Source organism: Pristis pectinata, chromosome 28 (genome assembly GCF_009764475.1).
Source record: "Pristis pectinata isolate sPriPec2 chromosome 28, sPriPec2.1.pri, whole genome shotgun sequence".
Lineage (NCBI taxonomy): Eukaryota > Metazoa > Chordata > Chondrichthyes > Rhinopristiformes > Pristidae > Pristis > Pristis pectinata.
Genome location: NC_067432.1, coordinates 26,670,703 through 26,694,291, shown reverse-complemented (window position 1 = coordinate 26,694,291; position 23,589 = coordinate 26,670,703). Strand labels below are relative to the sequence as shown.

General features: G+C 41.8%; 1 protein-coding gene across 2 annotated transcripts in view; it reads right to left on the bottom strand.

Moving 5' to 3' along the window:
• The window catches only part of myo1ea (myosin IEa), a 122,076-nt gene extending 103,967 nt beyond the window's left edge, over positions 1–18,109 (bottom strand). The window contains exons 1-2 of one of the 2 annotated variants that reach the window (XM_052040347.1): positions 17,664–18,109; positions 11,919–12,026 (exon numbers count right to left, since the gene is read on the bottom strand). In XM_052040347.1, the coding sequence (XP_051896307.1) occupies positions 11,919–11,984 (66 nt within the window). In that variant the 5' untranslated portion in view covers positions 11,985–12,026; positions 17,664–18,109. The remainder of the gene's footprint in view (positions 1–11,918; positions 12,027–17,663) is intronic. The other variant, XM_052040348.1, reaches the window with a different exon arrangement.
• Between the last annotated feature and the right edge of the window lie 5,480 nt (positions 18,110–23,589).

The following is a 23,589-nucleotide window of genomic DNA, read 5'->3' as shown; positions in this document are numbered from 1 at the left end:
TCTTCTCCTAATATTTAACCAGGAAACATCTCAAATGGACAATCCTTTTCCTGTGCCACCATAACATTTCTCCTTCAGTGCCATTATCAACAAGCAGAAATTTATTTCTTGAATCAGACTTCAAATAGTTTTTGAAGCTTTCTTTGAAGCTGCCTACGCCTACTTTAATATCATTGCATATATCACTTGACAGGACATGTGGTCTGTCTAAATCAGCAGCTCTTCAGTAGCGAGCACGGGCAAACAGCTCCATAGGTTTCTTTGAAACATCAGTACCATTGCTTTTACATCTGGCAGAAGATCAGTAACATTATCTTTCATTATACTGTCACTTTAAGTTAATTGTGTAAATAAAAGTCCTTTCTGAGTTTTCTCTGAAGATGGATCAGTTTGGGGAGGAGGAGGGATTGCTGTTGATCATTTAACACATTTTATATATGGTTTCCATTCTTGACACTGGAAGCTTGCGAATAGTGTGTGCAGATTAACTGGACAGGTGTGTGGTGAGTGCCAAGTGGCTCACTGGACCAATGTTCCCCAGAACTTGTAAAGAACCTTAAAAAATAGTATCTGTTTCTGAGCGATCCATGTGATATTTATTATATTTCTTAACTTTGTTTTTGCAAGCTACCCTCTGAATAAGCAATCCTACTCGGAGTCGGATGTTCCTAACTGCTGGAAATAAGAGATTCTATTCCGCAGCTTTAGACAAAACATTGTGGTTCTGTTCTCCCTTTGAAATTCTTTGCTCTCCGATAAAAATTAGCCATGTGGTTCCTCAGAAGGTCTAGCAAAGCAGATGTGCAAAGATGAGTGTGTTTGCAATGCTGGACATACAGCCCTGGAATGAAAGACAGGTTTGTTTCACTCATAGGGAAATGACTAGCACTTTTTTTATTTAAACCAATGTAATCAGTTCCTTATTTGGTTGCTTGCTGTAGCCAAAGCTCCATTCAGAAAGCCGAAGTTCCTGTTGCTTTAAACACCCAAGAACCAAACTATGATCCTAAATTTTTCTACTTGGTTATAAGTTTCCATTGTCATTTTCTTAATTCTTATAGCATTTGGATCTTGAATACCTGTCCAAAGAACTCTGTACGTTTCCAGAAGGAGATACACAGAGTTAAATTGGCCACAAAGGACTTCGCAGAATGAATGAGACTGTTTCATCTGGTAGAACACATAGCCAGTTTACACTAAGATTTATCACAATTTATTTGAACTAAGTCTAAGTCAAAACCTCCTCCAGACAGCAAAGAACACTGGAGTATAACAAAACACAGCAGAAGTGTGCATTCAAAATAGGTTTGCTCACTAGTTTAAATGGCTACTTATTACAAACATGATTTGTAAAATGATCTTCTGGATAATAGTAAGCAAGAAAGTCAGGCATTTCTTGGTATTGCTGCATGTGCAAATTGGTTATATGTTGTACAAGGCTGTGCTTATTCAGTCTTGTCCTGAAAAGTCTTATTTCCACATCAATACTGCGTATTACCTGGAGCCAAGTAATCAGCTCAACCTATTTGGAGGAAGTACCAATTAACTGAAGCCCACACCACAAGTCCTAGGTGACCTGCAAATCCAAATGCTGCTCCTCCAGTTATGTGATAAAAACATGAAGATCTTTTGAACTTCTGTCAACACTGCTAATCTCCTTCACACATTCATCACTGTCTGGGAAAGAAAGACAGACTTATGGCCTCAGATGATCTCAAGGCACATTATAGTCATTTTTTAATTTCAAAAATAGACTTTATTCATAATATATACAATCAGTACACATCTTGCTCTACTTTCATCATACCAACAGTTACAACAGGTCAATGCCATTCACTTTTCCTCCTTAAACAATGGAGCACCTAGGAGACTGTAACATAGGGCCCAGCTCTTCTGTGTCCATAGGCAGCAGTACCCTAGACTGTGGTCCTTCCCCACAGAGCCTCTGTAATGGCTGCACCAAGCTTCAGTGTGTGCTTCAGCACGTACTCCTGCACCTTGCAATGTGCCAGTTAGCAGCGTTCACTTGCAAACATCTGCTTGCAGCGGAAGAGCAAGGTGCATCTTTCACTGAGATAATGATCTTCTAGCAGTGGTTGATCTGCGCCGGAGAACAGCCTGGAGATCACCAAGTCCTTTGTTCCACAGCTGCTTGGGGCAACCCTTGCATCCTTTTCCAGACCTTGTTGGCAAACACAGAATCCATGTGGAAGTGGAAGATCATCTGCTCCCCTTACCTATGAAAGGATACAGTAGCAATGGAGGCACTCCAAAGACGATTCACCAGGCCGACTCCTGGGGTAAGAGGTATGTTCTATCAAGAGAAGCTCAAGAGGTTGGGTTGTATCTTTGCAGATTAGAAGAATGAAGAGTGAAAGATACAAGATCCTAATGGGTCATGACAGGGTAGACGCCAAGATATTTTCACCAGTGGATGGGTCTTGAACCAAGGGAATGTGGTTTCAAGGTAAGGGGCCAGTCTGAGGTATGTAGAAATTTCTTCTCACAAAATCTCTGGGATTCTCTGCCCCAGAGAATTGTGGAGGCTGAATCATTAGAAGTATTTAGAGTGGAGGTAGATATTTCTGAAGCAATCAAGGAACTGAGGGCTATGGGGATCTGGCACACAGGAGGAGTTGAGGCCAGCATAGATCTGCCATTGAACGGCAGGGCAGGCTTGAGGGGCCAGGTAGCTTACTCCTGCTCCTATTGTGCTCTTGATACTCAATGCAGCAATGATGAAGGCAGCATGTGGCAGAGGTGAGACTCCAGTTGGGTGGGAAGGATCTGAAGATGGCGACAAGGCATTCCACCAAATGACTTTAACAGTCTGCTTGGAAACCACCCCGTGGAGTCCATTGTGTCTTTCTCTCGCAGGGCCTGCAGGACGTTCTGCGCTGACCACTGCCTCATGGACGTGTGGTTAAAGGTGTTTTTCTGCAGAAACTTTTGTCAGAAGGCACCGTCCAACTGAATGGAACATCACGTGGCAATGAGGACAGGCCCATCCTTCACAACGCAGGGGACAGGTAGAACCCCAGCATGTGGTGACACTTGGTGTTTGTGTACTTCAGTTCTAAGCACAGCTTGTTGCAGCCACACACAAAGGTGATCGGGATAAGCGCCACGTTAGGTACGTTCTTCCACCTGTTCTTCAGATACTTGCACATTATGACCAAATGCACGCGATGCATTCAGATGAAATGGAAGAAGGCTCAGGTGCCTGGCATGGTGCAGGAGCAGGGTATGGGCCACATCTGTGCCACAAACACTAACACCGAGAGCATCGCACATCTGATGACCTGATGCTTGTCCAGCAATGAGAGGGAGCACTGCTCCCACAGTCCCTGCGCCATGCCAGTCAAGTATTTTACAGCCATTATAGTGATGCAGGAAAAACAGGAGCCAAAATGGTTCACAGCAAGATCCAACACAGTTAATAGTAATGACCAGATACTCTTACTTTTGTAATGCTGACTGAGCAATAACCATTGGCCAGGAGACAGACAATAAATTTTCAGGAAAATAACAGCATGGGGTAATTTACATTCACTGGAAAGGTCAGAGGTGGCACTCTGGAGCACTCCAGGGTAGATGTATGTTCTCAAGTGTTGGAAATGGCACTGAGCATGGAACCTTCAAACACAGAGGCAACTGTGCCTCCAAATGAGCCACCATTGGTAGCTTCTCTATTGCAGATACTGCTCTTGCTTGCAAATAATGCACAGACTTGAGTCATGTTGCCAGTTTCAAATTGGTACACAATAATAAGATCTTTGTACCTACATTTTACATACACTCCTCCAGTTGCTTGAGCATTTACACCCAGAGTGCTCTACCCAACAGTGCCCAAAGGGAAGATTTTGCTGCCAGTGTTACATTTGAGCAGTTTACAATGTCCCCAAATGGATCAATTGGATAGTTTTTAAATCATGGTTTTCTTTGGCTGGTTATTTTTTTCATGCAAGGTCTGACCACTTGACCAAGCCAAACAAACTGTAACTCCCCATGTTTTTGTGACATTACTTTGTAAACATCTTATATCTTTAAGATCAATAAACTGTAAATATATTTAATCCCAAATATGAGCTCATAGGTTAATCAATTACTGCAGCAGATTAGCCTTTAGTGCAGATAAGTAGTGAAAAGAATGAAAGGAAATTAGATGGGCATGTGATAGAGAATAAATTGTATGGTGGGGAAATAAGAACACTAAAGGGATTGATCGGTTGGGAGGCAGCATGGACCAGATGGGCCAAATGGCCTCCTTCTGCGTTATAATATGTAAATAAGAAACCCAAGAAAATGATGAAAAGGGTTAGGAACAGAATTTTCAAACACTGAAAATTCCGACTGAGGGGAAAGAAACTTGGACCTTAACTGTTTCAAGAACATCACTTCTTAACGATGTACAGCAGCTCTCCTAGTGATGTAGTGGGTAAAATACCACATGGAGCCACACAGAGTAGAAGGGGCAAAGTTCAATTCCTAGTCAACACTGAGTGTAACTGGGTGTAGCAATTAACCTCATTCCACAAGTCACGTCGCAGTATAATCAGCCAAAATGTCCTGATCATGATTGTAATCCAGTGACTCTTTGGAAAATATTATAGTGTTAAATCTGAAATGTTTATTATTCAAGTTTACCCAATATGTATTCAGTTGGACACAAAGGCAGCACTAATAGCCCCTAGTAATGGATTTATGGAAAATATGCTGCAGTAAACAATGTCAGAACTGTCACAATGTTAGGCGAAGTGCACCAAGGCCAAGTATAGCTGATGGTGTAAATTTATCCCAAATCCCTCCCCCAAGTAACCAGCAAAGAAATGGCTGAAATGACATTTTCCAGAAACAGTTACTCATACTGCGAAGTCACCAATATCCAGAACTCAGTGACCTCATTCACATGCTTTATTAAAATAACAAGGCAACTCAAGTTATTTAGCTCAACGTGAAGTGAAAACAAACAATCCTCCAGAACTTTCTTTTACCATTGTGCCTTAAGGGATTGGGCAGGGACATTAATTCACAGGTTTCCACACTAACTCACAGGTTTGCCTCATGTTACCTATTTATTCCCATTATTTTGATTTGCTTTATTTATCTCCTGATTATGATGACTTCTTGTCAATGATCACTGTCAGCACTCTTAGACTCTGTTCAATGGAAATTATTCTCCAGAAACGTTAGTGGAGGTCAGCCATTTTGATCGCAGGCAGGGTTAAGGAATAGCAATCGTTGGTGCTTACCTTGCCTCCATTCAATACCCACAAGTGCATTCGTTACAATGAAGAGAATCACTGGCTAACTACACAAAGTGGCAACATTGGCTGAAGTTTCTGACTATAACCCAAGGACTTTAGACAAATGCAGCAAGTATTTCACTGGCGTGTTTGAGATTAACTCAGTACCGACTAGGAATTGAACAAGGGACTTACTTCCTCTGTATATTTTCACTTGGGCTTGTTTCCTCTGAATGTATATTCACTTGTATTAAAACAATAAGCTGTTACACTACCTGGTCAGCCAAGGAAAAGATCCCAAAACTGCACTCAAGCTAAAGGAAGAGGATGGTTCCCAGTATCCCAGACCAATATTTACCCATCTACCACCAAGACACGTTAACTGGTCTTTTATCTTATTACTTCATGGTGTGCTTTGCTGTACATAGATTGTTGTTCAGGCAAATACGGTAGCCAGTGACTACACTTCAAAAGTAATTAACTGGATGTGAAACACTTTGAGGGTGTACAGGGTTTGCAGAAGGTTACATTTATACAATAATATCAAGGCAGTGACCTGTGCAGTTGCTCAAGGTAACCACTATTAGGTTTTTCAAGAATTCTACCTTGGGATAAGAGGAGTAAAGGTCCAATTTACTTCGTTATGTCTTTCAACAGCCTCATAGCTCTTACTTGCTTCTCACTAAAAAGACTGCATCCTCCGACAATGTTGCATAACGGTATTATACTGGAATGCCAGAACCTTAATACTAAAAGCTCCTTCATCTTCCTTCACATTTCTTTGAGCAATTTAGTTTTCTATTTTGAAAACATTTTGCTACAGGCTTCAGACAAATAATCACCAGTAGTTCTCTCCGATGGCCTCTCCAGTATTTTCACTGGTGATTGTAGCATCATTTACCTGGCCACAAAAAATGCATTTGCAATTATCTCAGCAAAGCTGTTACTAAATCAGGGAGATAATTTCTAGGAAGAGGCATCTTAATTATAATTTACATGGAGTGGTTAATCATTTGCAGCATGAACAACAACCTTAACCCACTCAAAAGGTACAATCTGGTGGAGATTAAGCAGACAGACATAAATGTGCACTTTGCAATATGTCATGAAATTCATTAAGCCTTCTGTTATAAAAGTAGTGATTAAGATTTAATTTTCATGCTATGAAATGTATTAAGTAAAAAAACTAAATCCTCATCTTTCAGAGTAAATGAAGAGGTTGCAACTGTACCTGAAATAAAGGATCTTCGACCTGAAATGCTAACTCTGCTTCTTTTTCCACAGTTGCTGCCTGACCTGCTAAATATTTCCAGCATTTTCTGTTTCCATCTCACCTTTCAGACCAGGCCTAGATCTGTGGGATAAAAACCTTAAAAATGGCAAACTCCCCATAAAGGTTACATTATTAATGACCAAAAAAATCTCTTTTACGTGATATTCATTTACAGATAAACATTGGCCAGAAGACCAGGAATATTTCCCCAGCTCTTATTCAGATTAGCGTCATGTGAATGTTTATGTTGCCATGAGAGTTGATGAGGTCAATGTTTAACCTCATCTGATAAACGGCATTTCCAACAATGTGGCACTTCCTCAATATTACCCCAGAGTGTCAGTCGGGAATCCTGCTTTCAAGTTTCTGGAGTGGGACTCAAACCCACAAACTGTTGAGTCAAGGGGCAATTAACCAAGGCACATTAGATACTAACACTGTCAAGGCATCAACATCATGAATGATGTTTGTTGAGCACCATTATAACATAAAGCATTCTTTTTACTCTGCACCTTTTTGCCTTAAAACATACAATCTAAAAAAAGGCCCAAAAATTGTTTTTAAAAATTCCCCAATGGTGACATAATGAAATAATTTCCTTCTCTCATATATGTTGCATCACTTACCCAGAATCTGTGATTATTTTGCATTCCAAAATTTCTAAATCATAACTGAAATTACTGTAATATGAATGCAAAATCTATACATTGAATACATGCTTAGGATAATCAAATGGAATCATTTTATGACATCTTTCACGATATTAGCACAACCCAAAACACTTAACACAAGGTAATTTTTCAAGTATCGGTACTGTGGTAAAATAGTAAACGCCTAAACTATTTTATATGTAGCAAGGTCCCGCAAATGGCAATGTGATAATGACCACTTATCAGTTTCTGCTTCATTGGTTGAGAAATAAACAGTGGTCAGATCAGAAGGGTGTGGGAAGGGGGAATGGGGGAAGGGGGGAGTGGAATGGTGGTGTGGAAAAGCCCTCTGATCATCTTCAAAAAGTTCCAAGATGTTCCCTCTAAGGAGGCAGGCAAGCATAACGCAGTATCCAAAAGTGCAGCATATCAGCTCCTGTACCTCCTTTTCGCAGCTACCATCGGGCAGGAGGTACAGAAGCCTGAAGTCCCACACCACCAGGTTCAAGAACAGCTACTTCCCTTCAACCATTCTGTTCTTGAACCAACTAGCACAACCCTAATCACTACAGTTCAGTAACACTATGACCACTTTCACTAAAATGCACTTTTTTTTTGTTCTAATTGTGTTCTTTCTTGTAAATCTTTCTTGTAAAAATTGTGTTTACTTTATGTTTTAAATTATGTTTTTCTTCTGAATGCTGCTTATACAATGCTATGTGCCTATGATGCTGCTGCAAGTAAGCTTTTCATTGTACCTGTGCATACATGTACTTGTGCATATGACAATAAACTCAACTTTGACTTTGATATCGATTGCCTGTCAAGGTCTCACTGAAAGGAACCCCTTAACTTCAAGGCTAATCAAGGAGAACAGACAATAATATTAAAACTATAATTATAATGATGATATAGTCGTCAGAATCATACAAGACAATATGCTCAGCCACACGCATAGAATACAAGAGGTGTTTCCATTTGAAGATTTCACATTTCCATGGATCATGCCCATGAAGTGAGACAATCATGCCCAGTGTTGTGGGGTGGGTAAGAGACGGGGAAAAATTTTCTACTCTGTAAAACTTACTGCCGTGAAATTCCCCTCTTTCCAACTGGCCCATCACAATTGTTTGGGTAGCATTAATATTGGCTTCTATATTCTAGATTCTCTTTTGTTGGAAGCAAGATGAATTGACCATATTGTATTAAAATGTTCCTGTACATTTAAAAAAGATCACAAATCTGAGCAACAATGCTAACTGACATCCCATAGTGTTGCTCATGCAATTCCTGGCTAATGAGAATTAACTGCCGTGCTTAGATGCCAGGAACAAACATTTTAAGAGATTAATTTCATTATGAAGCATAGCGTTAGTGAAACAGTGTCATTTAGTATCGACACAACAGCAACTCTGCAAATCAGTGTCTGGCCTTGTGTCTGACTAAAGGGAAGTCTTGCTCTGTTTCCACTTCAGTTAGTTTAGGAATGAACACCTCACTAGTTAACAGCTGATGATAAGCAAACCCTGTAACATGACCATACCCCAACCCCATCCAGCCTGTTTAAAACCACAAAAAGAGGAAACATGTTCTTAATGGCCAGACAGTCTAGGACCAGGGCTCACAATATAGAGATAAAGGCTAAGCCATTTAAGACTAGGGCGAGGAGATTTTGTTTTCTCCCAGAGCATGGTGAACTTGTGGAATTCTCTCCCATAGGAAGCTGTTCAAATCATAAAATATATTCAAGGAGGAGTTGGATATAGTTCTTAGGGCCGGGGGATTAAGGGATATGGGGAGAAACGTCAAACAGGGTACAGAATTTGGATGATCAGCCATGATCATGTTGAGTGGCAGAGCAGACTCGAAGGGTTGAATAGCCCTGCTACTCTTCCTATTTTCTATGTTTCTGCTCAGGTACAATACATGGATCAGTGGTCCACCAGAGGTTGTTGGTGAAGGGAACATTCTGTAGATTTCTCTCTAAAAGCTGGGGCCAGAGAGAAAAAAAAATACTGCTGTGCTTCAAATCTCAATTCTAAACATTGATGAACATGACATCTGAAAACTGATGAATAGGCATTAGTCCCAAGACTTCCATGAATACATATTTGACGAAAGCAACACACAAAGGAGCTGGAGGAACTCAGCAGCTCAGGGAGCATCTATGGAGGGAAATGGAGATATGTCTTGATGAAGTGTCGACTGTCCATTTCCCTCCATAGACGCTGCCTGACCCGCTGAGTTTCTCCAGCTCCTTTGTGCATTGCTCCAGATTTTCAGCATCTGCAGTCTCTTGTGTCTCTGTATATCTGATGAACATTTTCTTAGCATTAATGACCATTGTTTCCTAAAGTCGTTATACATGTACGTGTGTTACTGGTGGGTTTTTGATAAAAACTAATGCAATTTCTGCTAAAGAACATATTAACAATTTGCACCATTCTCACCTTCAAAATAAGATCAGGATACTAACTAGTGATCCTTTTACACTACTAAGCAGCATCCAATAAATCACTTACCTGGTAGAACTTGGTGGAAAGCTCTCCAAACTATGAGAAAGAGGCAATAGTGAATTTATTGTTTTATCCCTACATGTCGTTATTCTTACGTCATAGTGATGTTATCCATTATTTCTAATTAATTTTCTTTCCTCCAGTCTAAAAGTCAATGGGTTATAGATGCCAATAGTAATAGAGAACACATTTCTAATTTTATCTGAACAGCATGTGTCAGCAGGCATCAGAGTTGAGCTTAACCCCCTCTTATGTTTTCTTTCATGGCTGATACTGTCCTACTCTCCAACTTCAACTGGTGGGTACAGAGGAACAGCTCTGCCACTCCATTGGCACCTTAGCTAAGATCACCACAGGCTAGTGACCAAAACTTAGTCATACCAAGACTGCCTCTTTTGCTCTGCACTTTATTTTCCCAAATGAAGTACCATAAAACCATCCCGTGACGTGAAAGCAACTCCATAAATTGTATGGAACAAATCCAAAGTGTCTACTCTCTTGATGCTAACCCAAAACCTGCCTTGTCCCATTTCCCTTCGGAGGTAGTTCCTTGTGGTCGAGAAACATTTGATTCCCCTTCACTTCCAAGGAGTAGAAGATGCCTGTGCATTAATTATTTTAATGGGGGATGCCTGTTGCAACAACAGAGCTGAGTGGGACTCTATCCATTTGTGGCAGTTGACATTACTTTCACCTTGAAGTCAAATGAACCAGGATCAGATTTATCACAGGTTCAAGCCTCACTCCAGAATCTTGAGCATAAAAATCTAAGCTGACCCTCCAATCAGTTTTGAGGGAGTGCTGCATCACTGATGATGCTGTCATCATTAAATGTTAAAACATTTGCTCTGCCACATGGGTATGAAGATCCCACAGTGCTACTTGGAGGAAGATTGATAGTTGTTAGCTCCAATATCCTGGTCAACTTGTAGCCCTGAAACAACATGTCCACAACAGTTTATCTGATCATTGTCATGTTGCTTTTTGTGGATGGTTGCTGAATCAGAATCAGATTTATTATCACTGACTTCCATGATGTGAAACGTATTGTTTTGTGGCAGCAGTACAGTGCAAAGATAAAATTACTATAAATTACAATAAATAAATGAATGCAAAGAAAGGAATAATGAGGTAGTGTTCATGGGTCCATGGACCGTTCAGAAATCTGATGGCAGAGGGGATGAAACTGTTTCTGAAGCATTGAGTGTGGGTCGTCAGGCTCCTGTACCTCCTCCCCGATGGTAGTAACGAGACGAGGGCATGTCCCAGATGCTGAGGGTCCTTAGTGATGGATGCCGCCTTCTTGAGGCACCGCCTCTTGAAGACGTCCTCAATGGTGGGGAGGGTTGTGCCTGTGATGGAGCTGGCTGAGTCTACAACCCTTTGCATCCTGTTGTGATCCTGTGTATCGGAGCCTCCATACCAGGCGGTGATGCAACCAGTCAGAGTGCTCTCCACCATTCATCTATAGAAATTTGTAAGCGTCTTCAGTGACAGACCGAGTCTCTTAAAACTAACGGAGTAGAGCCACCGCCAGGTTAGTGTTTACTTCATTACAACAGTGACTACATTTCAGAACTTACTTCATGGGATGTCCTGAAAGGGATATGGAATAAAAGATATAAATGCAAGTTTCTCTTTCTCTCTTTTGTTAAAATTCTCTCCTGCAATAAGGTTTGCTATGGATGAACAGGTGATGCATGATGCCAAGAGGAGTCAAGGAAACGTGCTACTCAAACTGATCTCTGCAAAATTCATTAACTTTCTTTAAAAATGGAATCAACAGATGGTTTCTGCGTATAGTATCACACAAATGGTGCCATGTGTTGAGTGTGTATTTTACAAATAAACTCTAATAGTGCCTACAAACACTATTAAAACATTACACAAGGAAAAAGAATCTTTTGTGAATTATGGTTTTTACAGTTCAGTAAAAATATACAAAGTGGTACCATTGAAGAAATTGTACAGCCCGGTTTAATCTGGGGCAGGAGCCAAGCTAGGCTGAGCAATTCTAACTTCTGATGTACCCTGCCAGTAACTGCACATAAATAAGACTTACGTAGATCAGTGCTCTGCTTTACTGAATGAGTAAATGACTGTGTCAAATTGTGGCATTCATTGGCTTAGTCATACTTCGAACATAAAGTATGAAAATAGAGGACCATCCAGCTGCTCATCCCTGCTCTGCCATTCAACATAATCATGGCAGATCTGGCACAGGGTTACTTACCTGCACTAACCATATATTCATTGATTCCCTCGGGATATAAGGATCCACCATCCTCACAGATAGCATAAGGTGTTGAATCCAGCCTATTCAACCATCCTCAAGCACACACTGCCAATAAAGTAAAGCCGTAATGTGTAAAAGTTATTTCTGTTCATAGTCTGTATGCAGTGCAGACCACACTCCTATAAACAACCAAAATGATTAGAGCACCAAAGGAAACTGGAATAAGTAGAGGAGAAATAGTTCATGAGAAGCCAATTGCTCTTCTGTTCTTGCTGATGAAACATAGTCTGCAACATCAACTGTTATTATCAGGCCCAGCCTAAAGCAAATAATGCAGAAGACAACCAGTCTTCCACTGTGAGACCACTGTGCATGCATCTTGGGAAGGTCTGTTCCTAATGCGAAACAGATGCTGTTATACTAAACTACTGCTTTACAAGTGGGGAATGAGTCTGACTGATTCTACTGTCTGGTTTTTTGGACAGCAACAAGGACACTAATTTGGCAACATTTTCAATGTTGGTGTCTAATACAGAAAGAAAGAGAAACATGGGTCTTAATCTGAATTGAAGTTCATTTTCTATCATCTTAGCCTTGCTGGGAGTTCTTTTCTCAATGGGTCAGAAGGCTCCGAGTACATAGTGTTTCAGCTAAATATCCAGGATAATGCTTGGGTATAGTACTGGGTCGATGCTACATTGCTAAAGTCTGGTTCCTTTCAGTTAGATGTTATACTCTTTTAGCTATTGTAAGTAGATTTACAAAATCCCAACCCACTAATTGAAGAAATGCAGAGATCTTTCCTTGTGTTTAGGCTACTTTGTCCCCTTCATCCAAAAAGGGATCAAAAATATTGACGGGTCATTCGCTTCAGAACTATTTTGGGGATCTTGTTGGTGAAGAATGGCTGTTTTCAATGGCATCTGTAACAGCTAAAAGACAAAGCACTACAATGCAAATATTAATTTTCTTTAATGAGAAAGACTGATGAAAGCAAGTAAAAACTGTACAGGAAAGAATTAAAGGAGTGAGCTTCCTTTTGTATCTCTAAGGAATGTTCCAAAATGCTTCATATACTATTATTACTTCATTTAGAAGAATAACCATTGACACTATTGTAATGTGTCTCTACTTCACTATTTCAGGAATATAATACAAGTTCTTTGCTTACATGGGGGAATGTGGAAACCTTTATGTGAATTTATCTTTGACATCAGTGAGCCCTAATATGTAAATCTTTAAATCTGTTTTCTAAACCTAGCCAAGTTCAGCACTTTTTGATCTAAACCATTTAAAACCATTTAAACTGAAGTAGCAAAGTTGGAGGTTATGTATTTATTATTTCACTTTTAATCTGAGCTGGTTTGTGAGGGCAAAGTAGTTTACAGCTTATGAAAGCATCCAGAAACTCATTACATTCCATGGAATAAAATAAAGAGTTCTAGAAGGCAAAGAAAAAGCCCCTCGAAATCAGGTGCTGTTCCTTAAACAGTCTTGGCTAATAAATGATAACAGCCATAACAGTTAACTTTCTGCACAAAATTGATTTTAAACTTGAACAGGTTGAATGTGATAAAGATTTGACTTTCATTACCATCAATTTAAAATAAACCTTCTGAATTGTCTGGATCAGATCTCAAGAATACAGATTTATTTCACTTTAAAAAAAATGAAGACTGAAGAATTTGAGTATTTTGTTTTGATTAAACAATTTCTGCCATCTTCACTGAAGGCATCCATTCTTTGCAGAGTATAATTCCACAGCTACTGGGTGCCCTACAGCACCTCACCAAAATATTCTTATTCAGTTACAAGTCTTGGCAGCGAATAACAGCAAGGTCTGCAAACACAGGAGTAAACGTAGCATCAGGTGTTGTATCAACCACAGCTAATCCTATCCTTACTGAATGTCCATACAGTTGGACTTCCAGCATCAGTCACTCCATGCCAGTCAAGAGCAAGAACCACCCAACTGCCCTGTGTCCAGCATGTAACCTAGATCAACATAGCACTGACTGGGTAAAACAACTAAGACCTCGCTGACCTGCAAGTCTTAGCCATTCGCTGACTAAATTTATCGAGCTTATGAGGAAACATCTTTGTTTTTAAGTAGCAGGTACAACTAAAAGGTTTTCTCTACACTAAAAACAAGTCCCTGGAACAGCCAATGGGCAGGTGACTATTTCTAGTTCTTGAAAGATGTGGTTGTCTATCTGAATGATTTAGAACTTTTGGCACTCTGCTGCAGGCAATTTTTTCCTCTCTCTCCCCAAGATGTTTTACAAATGCTGTCCATTTGGATGCATTGTTAGTATCAGGAACCAACGATGTCTGGAGGTACAGTTGCACATTCATGCTCAGCTGTTCAATGGCACATCATGGTTGAGCACTTAACTATTCCATCATCATTTTCATTTGCCTTCCACCTAAAACACCGTTGAACAATTTGCTGCTGTAGCAAACCATGACGCCACATATACTGGCACACTTACAGAAACAACAAGTGCACAGGCTTCCATTTTAAGTTCAGCTAACGTGTACACAAGTGATATTTTACAGTTAACTGTTGGCTGGTGCTCTTGTATATCAAACCAGAACTTTTGGATCTCAGCGCACGGAGACAGCCTATCAGAACTAGATTAAATTTGCAACTTAAATAATTTTATTGTAACTACTAACAACTAACATTGAACAGTTCAGTAGGAAATGGAAAAGCATCTCAAAGAAATGAGCCGATTTAGTTCTACACAAGAATTACGTGAAATTTGCAGCATAGACACTGATGAATGCTTGAATTTATGCTCCACATGTGCCTCCTTTCATTTTATCAGCAAGTCCTATGTGCCTACCTAGCCTTCCCAAAAGATACAAGCAATGCCCTGTAAGTCAGAAGTTTGGAACACAGTGTACACGAGATGAGAACTGCATCACATTATCTCCTTAAAGAGGATTCAAGGGAATATAAACAAGCTGAACAAGTGGGCAAGAATATGGCAAATGAAATATAATGTATAAACCCTGGAGGTCATCCACTTTGGTGCACCAAGCAGAAAATTAGTGTTTTTTTAAAATGGTGACAGATTGGGAAATGCTGGCATTCAAAGAGACCTAGATACCCTTGTACACATGTCACTGAGATCTAACATGCAGGTGCAGCAAGGAATTAGAAAGGCAAATTGTATATTGACCTTTATTGCAAGAAGATTTAAGTATAAGAGTAAAGATATCTTATTGCAGTTTGAGTGGGTTTTGGTGAAACTGAACCTGGAATGGTCTCCTCAGCTAGAAAAGGATATATTTGCTATAGAGGAAGTGTGGTGAAAATTCACTAGACTACTTCCCGGGGTGGCAGGTTTGCCTTATGAGGATAGATTGAATAGTCTAAACCAGTATTCTCTGGAGATCAATAAAATAAGAAGTGAAACTTACAAAATTCTTAGGGGGTTCAACAGGATGGATGCAGGGAAGATGACCTCTCACCCAAGGGAAACAAGAATCTGGAGTCACAATCTCAGGGCCTGGGTACGCCATGTAAGACTTAAATGAGGAGTAAACTCTTCAGCAGAGAATGGCGAATCTTTGGAGCTCCCCACCAAGGAGAGAGGTGGAAGCTCAATCAATGAGCTCATTCAAAGCAAGGTTGGGACATTAGGGGAATCAAGGGACATGGGGGATAGTGCAGGAAAGGAGATGAAGGAGTTGTTCAGCCATGGTCTCGATGAATGGGGGAGGGGGGAGCTTGAAGGATGAGATGACTACTCTTGTTCCTAATTCTTATGTTCTTGTTTACTTTTCCTATGAATTAGTTTACTTTTCCTATTAACACTGCTGTAACATTATAAAAAAGAAACTTACTGGAACTGGATGGGATACAAAAATAATTTAAGGTTTTTTAAAAATGTGTAAATAATATATTGATTAATCACCGTGTACCATCTTAACTAAAATACTGCATTTATTTCTAATATGCACCAGTTACACATATGCAATGATGACTGTTGTTTCTCGACAGATAGACAATCCACAGATGGGTGTTTGTCAGAAACAGTCAACATCAGTGTATTGTTTAGCTGCTCCCTCACGTGACAACCACAAAGTCAACAGTGAAAGCCAAGCAGAAACAATGACCAGTGGGGCCGGGCTTACTGTTTAACATATGATCATGTCGACGAGGGCTTAAACTACACAGTCAAAACCAAATTCCACGAAAACCTAGTATACATATTGCTTCATCAACAAATCATTCGACTTGTCTTTTTTTAAAAAAAACAAACCTAGGTAAATTTATATTCTCAGTTCAGTGATACTTAATTGTTGCTCTCAACTAAACCTTACCGATCGGGAACAATTCGATCATTCGCTAATGACCTGGAATGTTATCGATATAATATTCTTTACGACAGACAGGCTGCGTACGCATGGTCTAACTAACGCAATAATTACTGAAACTTTGTTGACCGATGTGAATTGCAATAATTCTATTTACTGGACATCGCGTTCGATAGCAAAATATCGTCAAACAGAAAAGCCAAACTGCAGATGCTGGAAATCAGAATGAAACCCTAAAATGCTCAACAGGTCAAGCAGAACGCCGGAGAGAGACGCAGGTTAATATTTCAGGTCGAGGCCCTTTCATCGCCGTTGTCTCCCTCTCTCCGTGCGTTCTGCTTGACAGATGTTGCCCCGACCTAGTGAACCAGCCGGGACAGAGACCCTTCGGCCCACCAAGCCCGTGCCGACCATCAAGCACCCACTGACAGAATGACCCCCCTACATTCTACCACTCTACCTACACACTACCACTCTACCTACACACAAGGGGCAATTTGCGGTGCCCAATTAACCTCGCAACCCGCACATCTTCGGGAAGTTGAGTAGTTCCAACATTTTCTGTTCCTATATATCTTCATTTTTTTTCCAGTGTATGGTCTACATTACAAATAATTCCACTAATCCTTTAACATCTCAATCTGTTTTGCCCCAAAACAGATACTAATGTAAACAAAAATGTACTAAATTAAGGGAAATGCCGGGTTAGTAATACAACGATGCCTCACACTAGAAACCCTCATCATCCGATAACACAGGCATCGCTAAACAGTGGAGAGAACACTGAGATCAAATGAACCTAGAACAGTGCAGCACAGAAGAGGCCCTTCAGCCCACAATGTTGTGTCCTCATAGCTAATCCCGCCTACCTACAGAATGCCCATACCCCTCTATTTTTCTCTCATTCATGTGCCCATCCAAGCCCCAATGAATTTGCCTCCACCACCACAATATCGGAACCAGTTCAATTCTTTTTTTGTTTTGCTTTACATTATTTGAATGGAGGCACATCTGTTAAAGTTACTAGGGCGCGACCTAGTCTCCAATTCCGCGAAGTATTGCGGGGACGAGAGCCCTGCACAGTCTGCACACTTGTGTCCCACAGCCGGACCACTCGGTACCGGGCTCGCCGGGATCAGCGGAGACCTCGGACTGTCCAGGGGGCGCTCTTGCCGCTCCCAGCGCGGCCACCTCCAAGCGAGTCAGTGCGGAGCGCAGCGCTGGACTGCGGCGCAGCCTTCACCCAGGTTTGCTGCACCCTTTGTGTCCTACGGAACTACATCCCGGGCTCTGGAGACTGGGAACTGCACTCCGTGCCTCTGTTCCACAGCAGTGGATCCAGAACAACTGGGGAATGCTTACCCAAGCACTCCTATAGACTACTGACACCAGTGGTTGTCTTATAAAACTTACCATGTTGTTTTCTTGTATTTATATCCAGGGAGAATTTATCCTGTTCGGGGCGGTACCAGATACTGTGCGCTTCTTTACCGGCGATCCCGCGTCTGGGAGAGAGTGCGGAACCCCATCTACAGCTGAAACCTGCGCCGAAAGCATCTGTAGGCAGGGGATGGGTCCATGGTTCCGATAGGGAGAAGGGAGCGGGAACAGTATGTTTGATGTCAAGGTCTCTGCTGAATCAGTGCTACAGCTCCGGGTAACTCCGAGGGCTTCGCGGCCACAGAATGGTTTTGAATGGTTGTCTGAGTGAGTGCCAATCAGTCCATAAATGGAGAAATGCGGCTTGGCGCTTCAGCCAATAGGATTGCCAGTGAGCGCGTCACACCATTGGGAATGCGGAGAGGGAGCGGGATGGAGGTGGAGCCGGAGCCAGAGCCGGAGCCGGGTACGCACAGCCCTGCCCCCGAGCAGATGCCATTCAACGCTACCACCCACCCCCGGCAACGTGAACGTGAGTGCAACTCGCGTAACCGCAGGCCAACCGCCAGCCAAGGTGCAGAACGGTTTATTCGCGTCAGTAGCAACATTTTGTTTCAAAATATGGATATTTTAGTGTAATTAGATGCTACATTAAACGGTGCATCTGCAGGTTAGAAGGGACACGTGCAGCTGCCACCTTTTGATTCCAGCCCCCAGTCATATTCCCTTCCAGTGCCGAGCACATTTGGCTTCTGCAAGGTCTTGCACCGTTCAGGGGGACAGGCCAACAAGTTTTGTATGGTCACCCTCTTGCTACATTGACAGTGTGCAAGTATGGTGCCAAAGAGGGTGGAGGCAGAGACTCTTACGATATTTAAGAAGCATCCAGACAAGCATCTGAATTGTCCAATACACAAAAAATACATTGCTCCAGATTCCAGCATCTGCAGAATTTCTTGTGGCACCTGAATTGCCCAGGCGTTGCCAGCTAGCTGCCAATTGCTGGATGAAGTGAGATGGCGCCAGAGCGTGGCGAGTCATTGCAAGCTGCTCTCTACAGCTCTACTCATTACCCTTACTATAATCGTTCTACACTTTTAAATTTAAACTCTATGTCACTAACTATTACTAATAATGTTCTTTTACCTGTACTACATCAATGCACTCTGCACTAACCCAATGTAACTGCACTGTGTAATGAATCAACCTGTACGATCGGTTTGTAGGACAAGTTTTTCACTGTACCTCAGTACAAGTGACAATAATAAACCAATACCAATGGGTACTTAATATCGGCACAGACATGGCCTGAAGGGCCTGCTTTTGTGCTCTGTATTGTTTCACCATTTTGGCTCTTGACTACAATTTTGGTTACAGAGTTGGTTCAGTCTCCATCTTTCTTCCAGCCCTGTAGAAAGCTGCTCAGTTATCCGGATACCCATGGTGAATCCAGCACCAAGATCTCCACATCTTTGAGTGCAGCAAGTGTATTCAGTGCAGAAGTAAAATTTTGTTAGTGACATCCATTTTCATAGGAAATTCATCTAATTTTGATGAGAACCTAATTTTGCAGATATACCAACTTCCATTTACATGGTGTATTTAACATTGTAAAAACATCCCAAAGTGCCTTGCAGTATCAGTATCAAATAAAAATTGACCCTGTGCCATATGAGGTAAAAGTCAGGCAGCTGACCAAAAATTCAAAGAGTTTTAAAGAGTGCCTTAAAAGCAGATGGAGAGATAGAAAGACAAGGGTTCAGAGCATAGAGACTAGGCATCAAAGGTCACAGCTATTAATAGTGGAAAAAAATTAGGAGAGGGCATTTCGACGGGTTATACAGCTGGAGATGAGTGGGGGAAACCAACAAAGGTTTAGTAAATAAGGGTGAATTTTTAAAACGTTGGCTTGTAAAACGTCCTGATGAAGGGTCTCAGTTTGAAATGTCGACTGTTTATTTCCCTCCATAGATGCTGCCTGACCTGCTGAGTTCCTCCAGCACTTTTTGTGTATTGCTCCAGATTCCAGCATCTGCAGAATTTCTTGTGTCTGAGCTTTGCTAGGAGCCCATGTAAACAATATTTAGAGAAGGATATGACATGGGCATTAGAATCTTGGATGAGCTCAAGTAGAAATAGTTTGGAAAAGGCAAATCCAAAGGCATGCATGAAATGTTATGGGCGTGAAAATGGGTGTACAAATTAAGTCTCAAACACAGTTGGGGGTTGAAGGTAAAACCAAGACACTTAATAGTCTGATTAGGTTTCAAATGATTGCTTTGTGAAAACCCACAGGGAATCCAGCAATCCCATGAAATAGAACTTGGTTAAATTAGTTACTGTGGAGATAATAGGTTTAAATATATCTCTTTAAATAAAGTGAGGCATGTAATTCCTCGTAGTCTCTTGCAAAGTTATATTTGACATTCCTCACTGTAAAGAGGGTAAATATTTTGTTTATAGAACCATTAGCTCTGGGAAGGGTTTACCTTGGAAAGGCAATTTGTCTTCTTACTTTTGAGATGTTCCCCAGCAATTTTCCAGCATTCTTCTTTGTCTGGTGGTTTTATCACTTGCAAGCAAGTAACGTAACTACCTACAGAAATGCAAACTGATGACCCCCATATGGTTGTCCTGTTAATGTGTTACATCTGATGTAAACCTCTGGACCAAGGTGGAATTAAAAAAAAAATCCTTCTGAAAATGCTGTTAACTGAGTTCCTCCTCCCCTACCAGCAAGTGTGTTTCATGTGCAAACAACAACAATAAAAACTTCCATTATATAGCACCTTTAAAGAAGAGATTTCCCTTTGTACAACATTGTTAATGATAGCAAAACAGCCCAGGGATCCTTGCAGAGGCATTATCAAACTGACATCAAGCTACACAAGGAGAATTAGGGCAAATGACCAAAGAGCTTGACTGAAGAAGTAAGCTTTAAAAAGTGTCTCACAAACAGGGAGCGTAATGGAGAGACCATAGAACCATACAGCACAAAACAGGCCCTTCGGCCCACCATGTTGTGCCGTCCATCAAACCACCCTCACACTACCTAACCCCTTCCTCCCGCATATCCCTCCATCTCACATTCCTCCATATGCCTATCCAACAAGCTCTTGAACCTGTCCAATGTATCTGCCTCCACCACCACCCCAGGCAGTGCATTCCATGCACCAACCACTCTCTGGGTGAAAAACCTCCCCCTGACATCTCCCCTGAACCTCCCACCCATAACCTTAAAGCCATGCCCTCTCGTCTTGAGCATTGGTGCCCTGGGAAGAAGGCGCTGACTGTTTACTCTATCTATTCCTCTCAATATTTTATATACCTCTATCATGTCTCCTCTCATCCTCCTCCTTTCCAGTGAATAAAGCTCTAGCACCTTAAGCCTCTCCTCATATTCAATACTCTCTAATCCAGGCAGCATCCTGGTAAATCTCCTCTGCACCCTCTCCAACGCCTCCACATCCTTCCTATAATGAGGTGACCAGAACTGAACACAGTACTCTAAGTGTGGCCTAACTAGAGTTTTGTAAAGCTGCATCATCACCTCGCGGCTCTTAAACTCAATCCCGCGATTTATGAAAGCCAACATCCCATTGGCCTTCTTAACTGCTCTTTCCACCTGTGAGGCAACTTTCAATGAACTGTGAATATGAACCCCAGATCCCTCTGCTCCTCCACACCGCCAAGTACTTTGCCATTCACCCAGTACTCTGCCCTGGAGTTTGTCCTTCCAAAGTGTATCACCTCACACTTCTCCGGATTGAACTCCATCTGCCACTTGTCAGCCCAGCTCTGCATCCTATCAATATCCCTCTGTAAGCTCCGACAGCCCTCCACACTATCCACAACACCGCCGATCTTAGTGTCGTCCGCAAACTTACTAACTCAGCCCTCCACCCCCTCATCTAAGTCATCTGTAAATATCACAAAAAGTAAAGGTCCCAGAACCGAGCCCTGTGGGACACCACTAGTCACTGCCCTCCAATCCGGGGGCACTCCTTCCACCACAACCCTCTGCTTTCTACATGCAAGCCAATTCCTAATCCACACAGCCAAGCTTCCCTGGATCCCTTGGCCTCTGACCTTCTGAAGAAGGACAAGAAAACGTTTAAGGGCTGAATTCTAAATAGTAGTGTCTCAGCAGCAGAAGTTACAGCAAACAGTGGTGGATTAATTTTCGAGATGAGGAAGAGTCCAGAATTAGAGGACTGTGGGTATTTTGAGGGTTAAAACTGGAGAGAAGGAGTGAGATCAGAAAGGAGTTTGATAACAAGTGTAAGAATTTTAAAACCAAGAGTGTTAATGTAGACCAGCAGACAGAGAGCTGATAGGTGAACAGAGAATGCTGCGGGTTAGAACAGAGTTTCATGTGACATCATGGAAGGAAGATTAGAATGAAGAGTAGGTAGCACTGCATTGGTTTAGACTAATCTACAGAGGACAAAAAGCATGGGTGAGGGTTTCTGCAGCAAACTAACATGGACAGGGACAGAGTTGTTTTATAGTAAATGGATCTCCTTCAGTTCAGAATTCTGCCCAAGGTTCAACCTTTAAGAAAGCCCCTATGTTTGTGCTTTTGAGTGACCTCAGGGAAACTCTGGCCCTTCCCTTGATGATCCATTTATTTCAAATACAGCAGTTTCTCTGAAATAAAAACAGAAAATGATGGAAATGTTTAACAAGTCAGGCAGCATCTGTGGGGAAGGAAACAGAATTAATTTAATTCAGTTCAGTTCTATGTACAGTAAAAACTCCAATATTCCTATAATCTGGCGCCTTCACGACCTGCCCATCTATTTGAGTCATAGAGCACTACAGCATAGAAACAAGCCATTTGGTCCATCTAGTCCATGCTGACCTGGTTTTCTGCCTAGTCCCATCTCCCTGCATACCTCTCTCATTCATGTACCTGTCCAAACTTCTCTTAAATGTTACAATTGAACCCGCATCCACCACTTCTGCTGGCAGCTCGTTCCACACTCGCACCACTCTGAGTGAAGAAGTTCCTCCTCAGATTCCACTTAAATATTTCACCTTTCACCCTAAACCTATGACCTCTAGTTCTAGTCTCACCCAACCCGAGGGGAAAAAGCCTGGATGCATTCACCCTATTTATACCCCTCATAATTTTGTCTGCTTCTATAAGATCTCCCCTCATTCTCCTGTGCTCCAGGGAATAAAATCCTAAACTATTCAACCTATCCCTGTAACTCAGGTCGTCAAGTCCCGGCAACATCCATGTAAATCTTCTCAAGCTTATTGATATCTTTCCTGTAGGCAGGTGACCAGAACTGCACATAATACTCTAAATTTGGCCTCACCAACGTCTTACCCAACATCCCAACTCCTGTACTCAGTGCCCTGATTTATGAAGGCCAATGTGCCAAAAGCTCTCTTTACGACCCTACCTACCTGTGACGCCACTTTCAAGGAACTACGGATCTGTATTCCCAGGTCCCTTTGTTCTACAGTACACCTCAGTGTCCTACCATTCACTGTACAAGTCTTACCCTGGTTTGTCCTTCCAAAGTGCAACACCTCACACTTGTCTGCATTAAATTCCATCTGCCATTTTCAGCCCATTTTCCCAGCTGGTCCAGATCACTTTGTAAGCTTTGATAGCCTTCCTAGCTGTCCAGTACACCACCACCTCCTTCCCTTTATTCCATGGTCCTACCGGATTTCTTCTTCTTTAGCCCTTTGCCTCTTCTACCTAGCACCTCTCAGCTTCTTGCATCTCCCCCACCCACCTACCTTCCCCCTCTCACCTGAACTCACCTATCCCCTGCCTGCCTGTGCTCCTCCCTCTCCCCAACCACTTCATTCTGGCTTCTGCCCTCTTCCTTTCCAGTCCTGATGAAGGGTTTCTGCCCAAAACATCGACTGTTTATTTCTCTCCATAGATGCTGCCTGACCTGCTGAGTTCCTCCAGCACTTTCTGTGTGTGTCACTT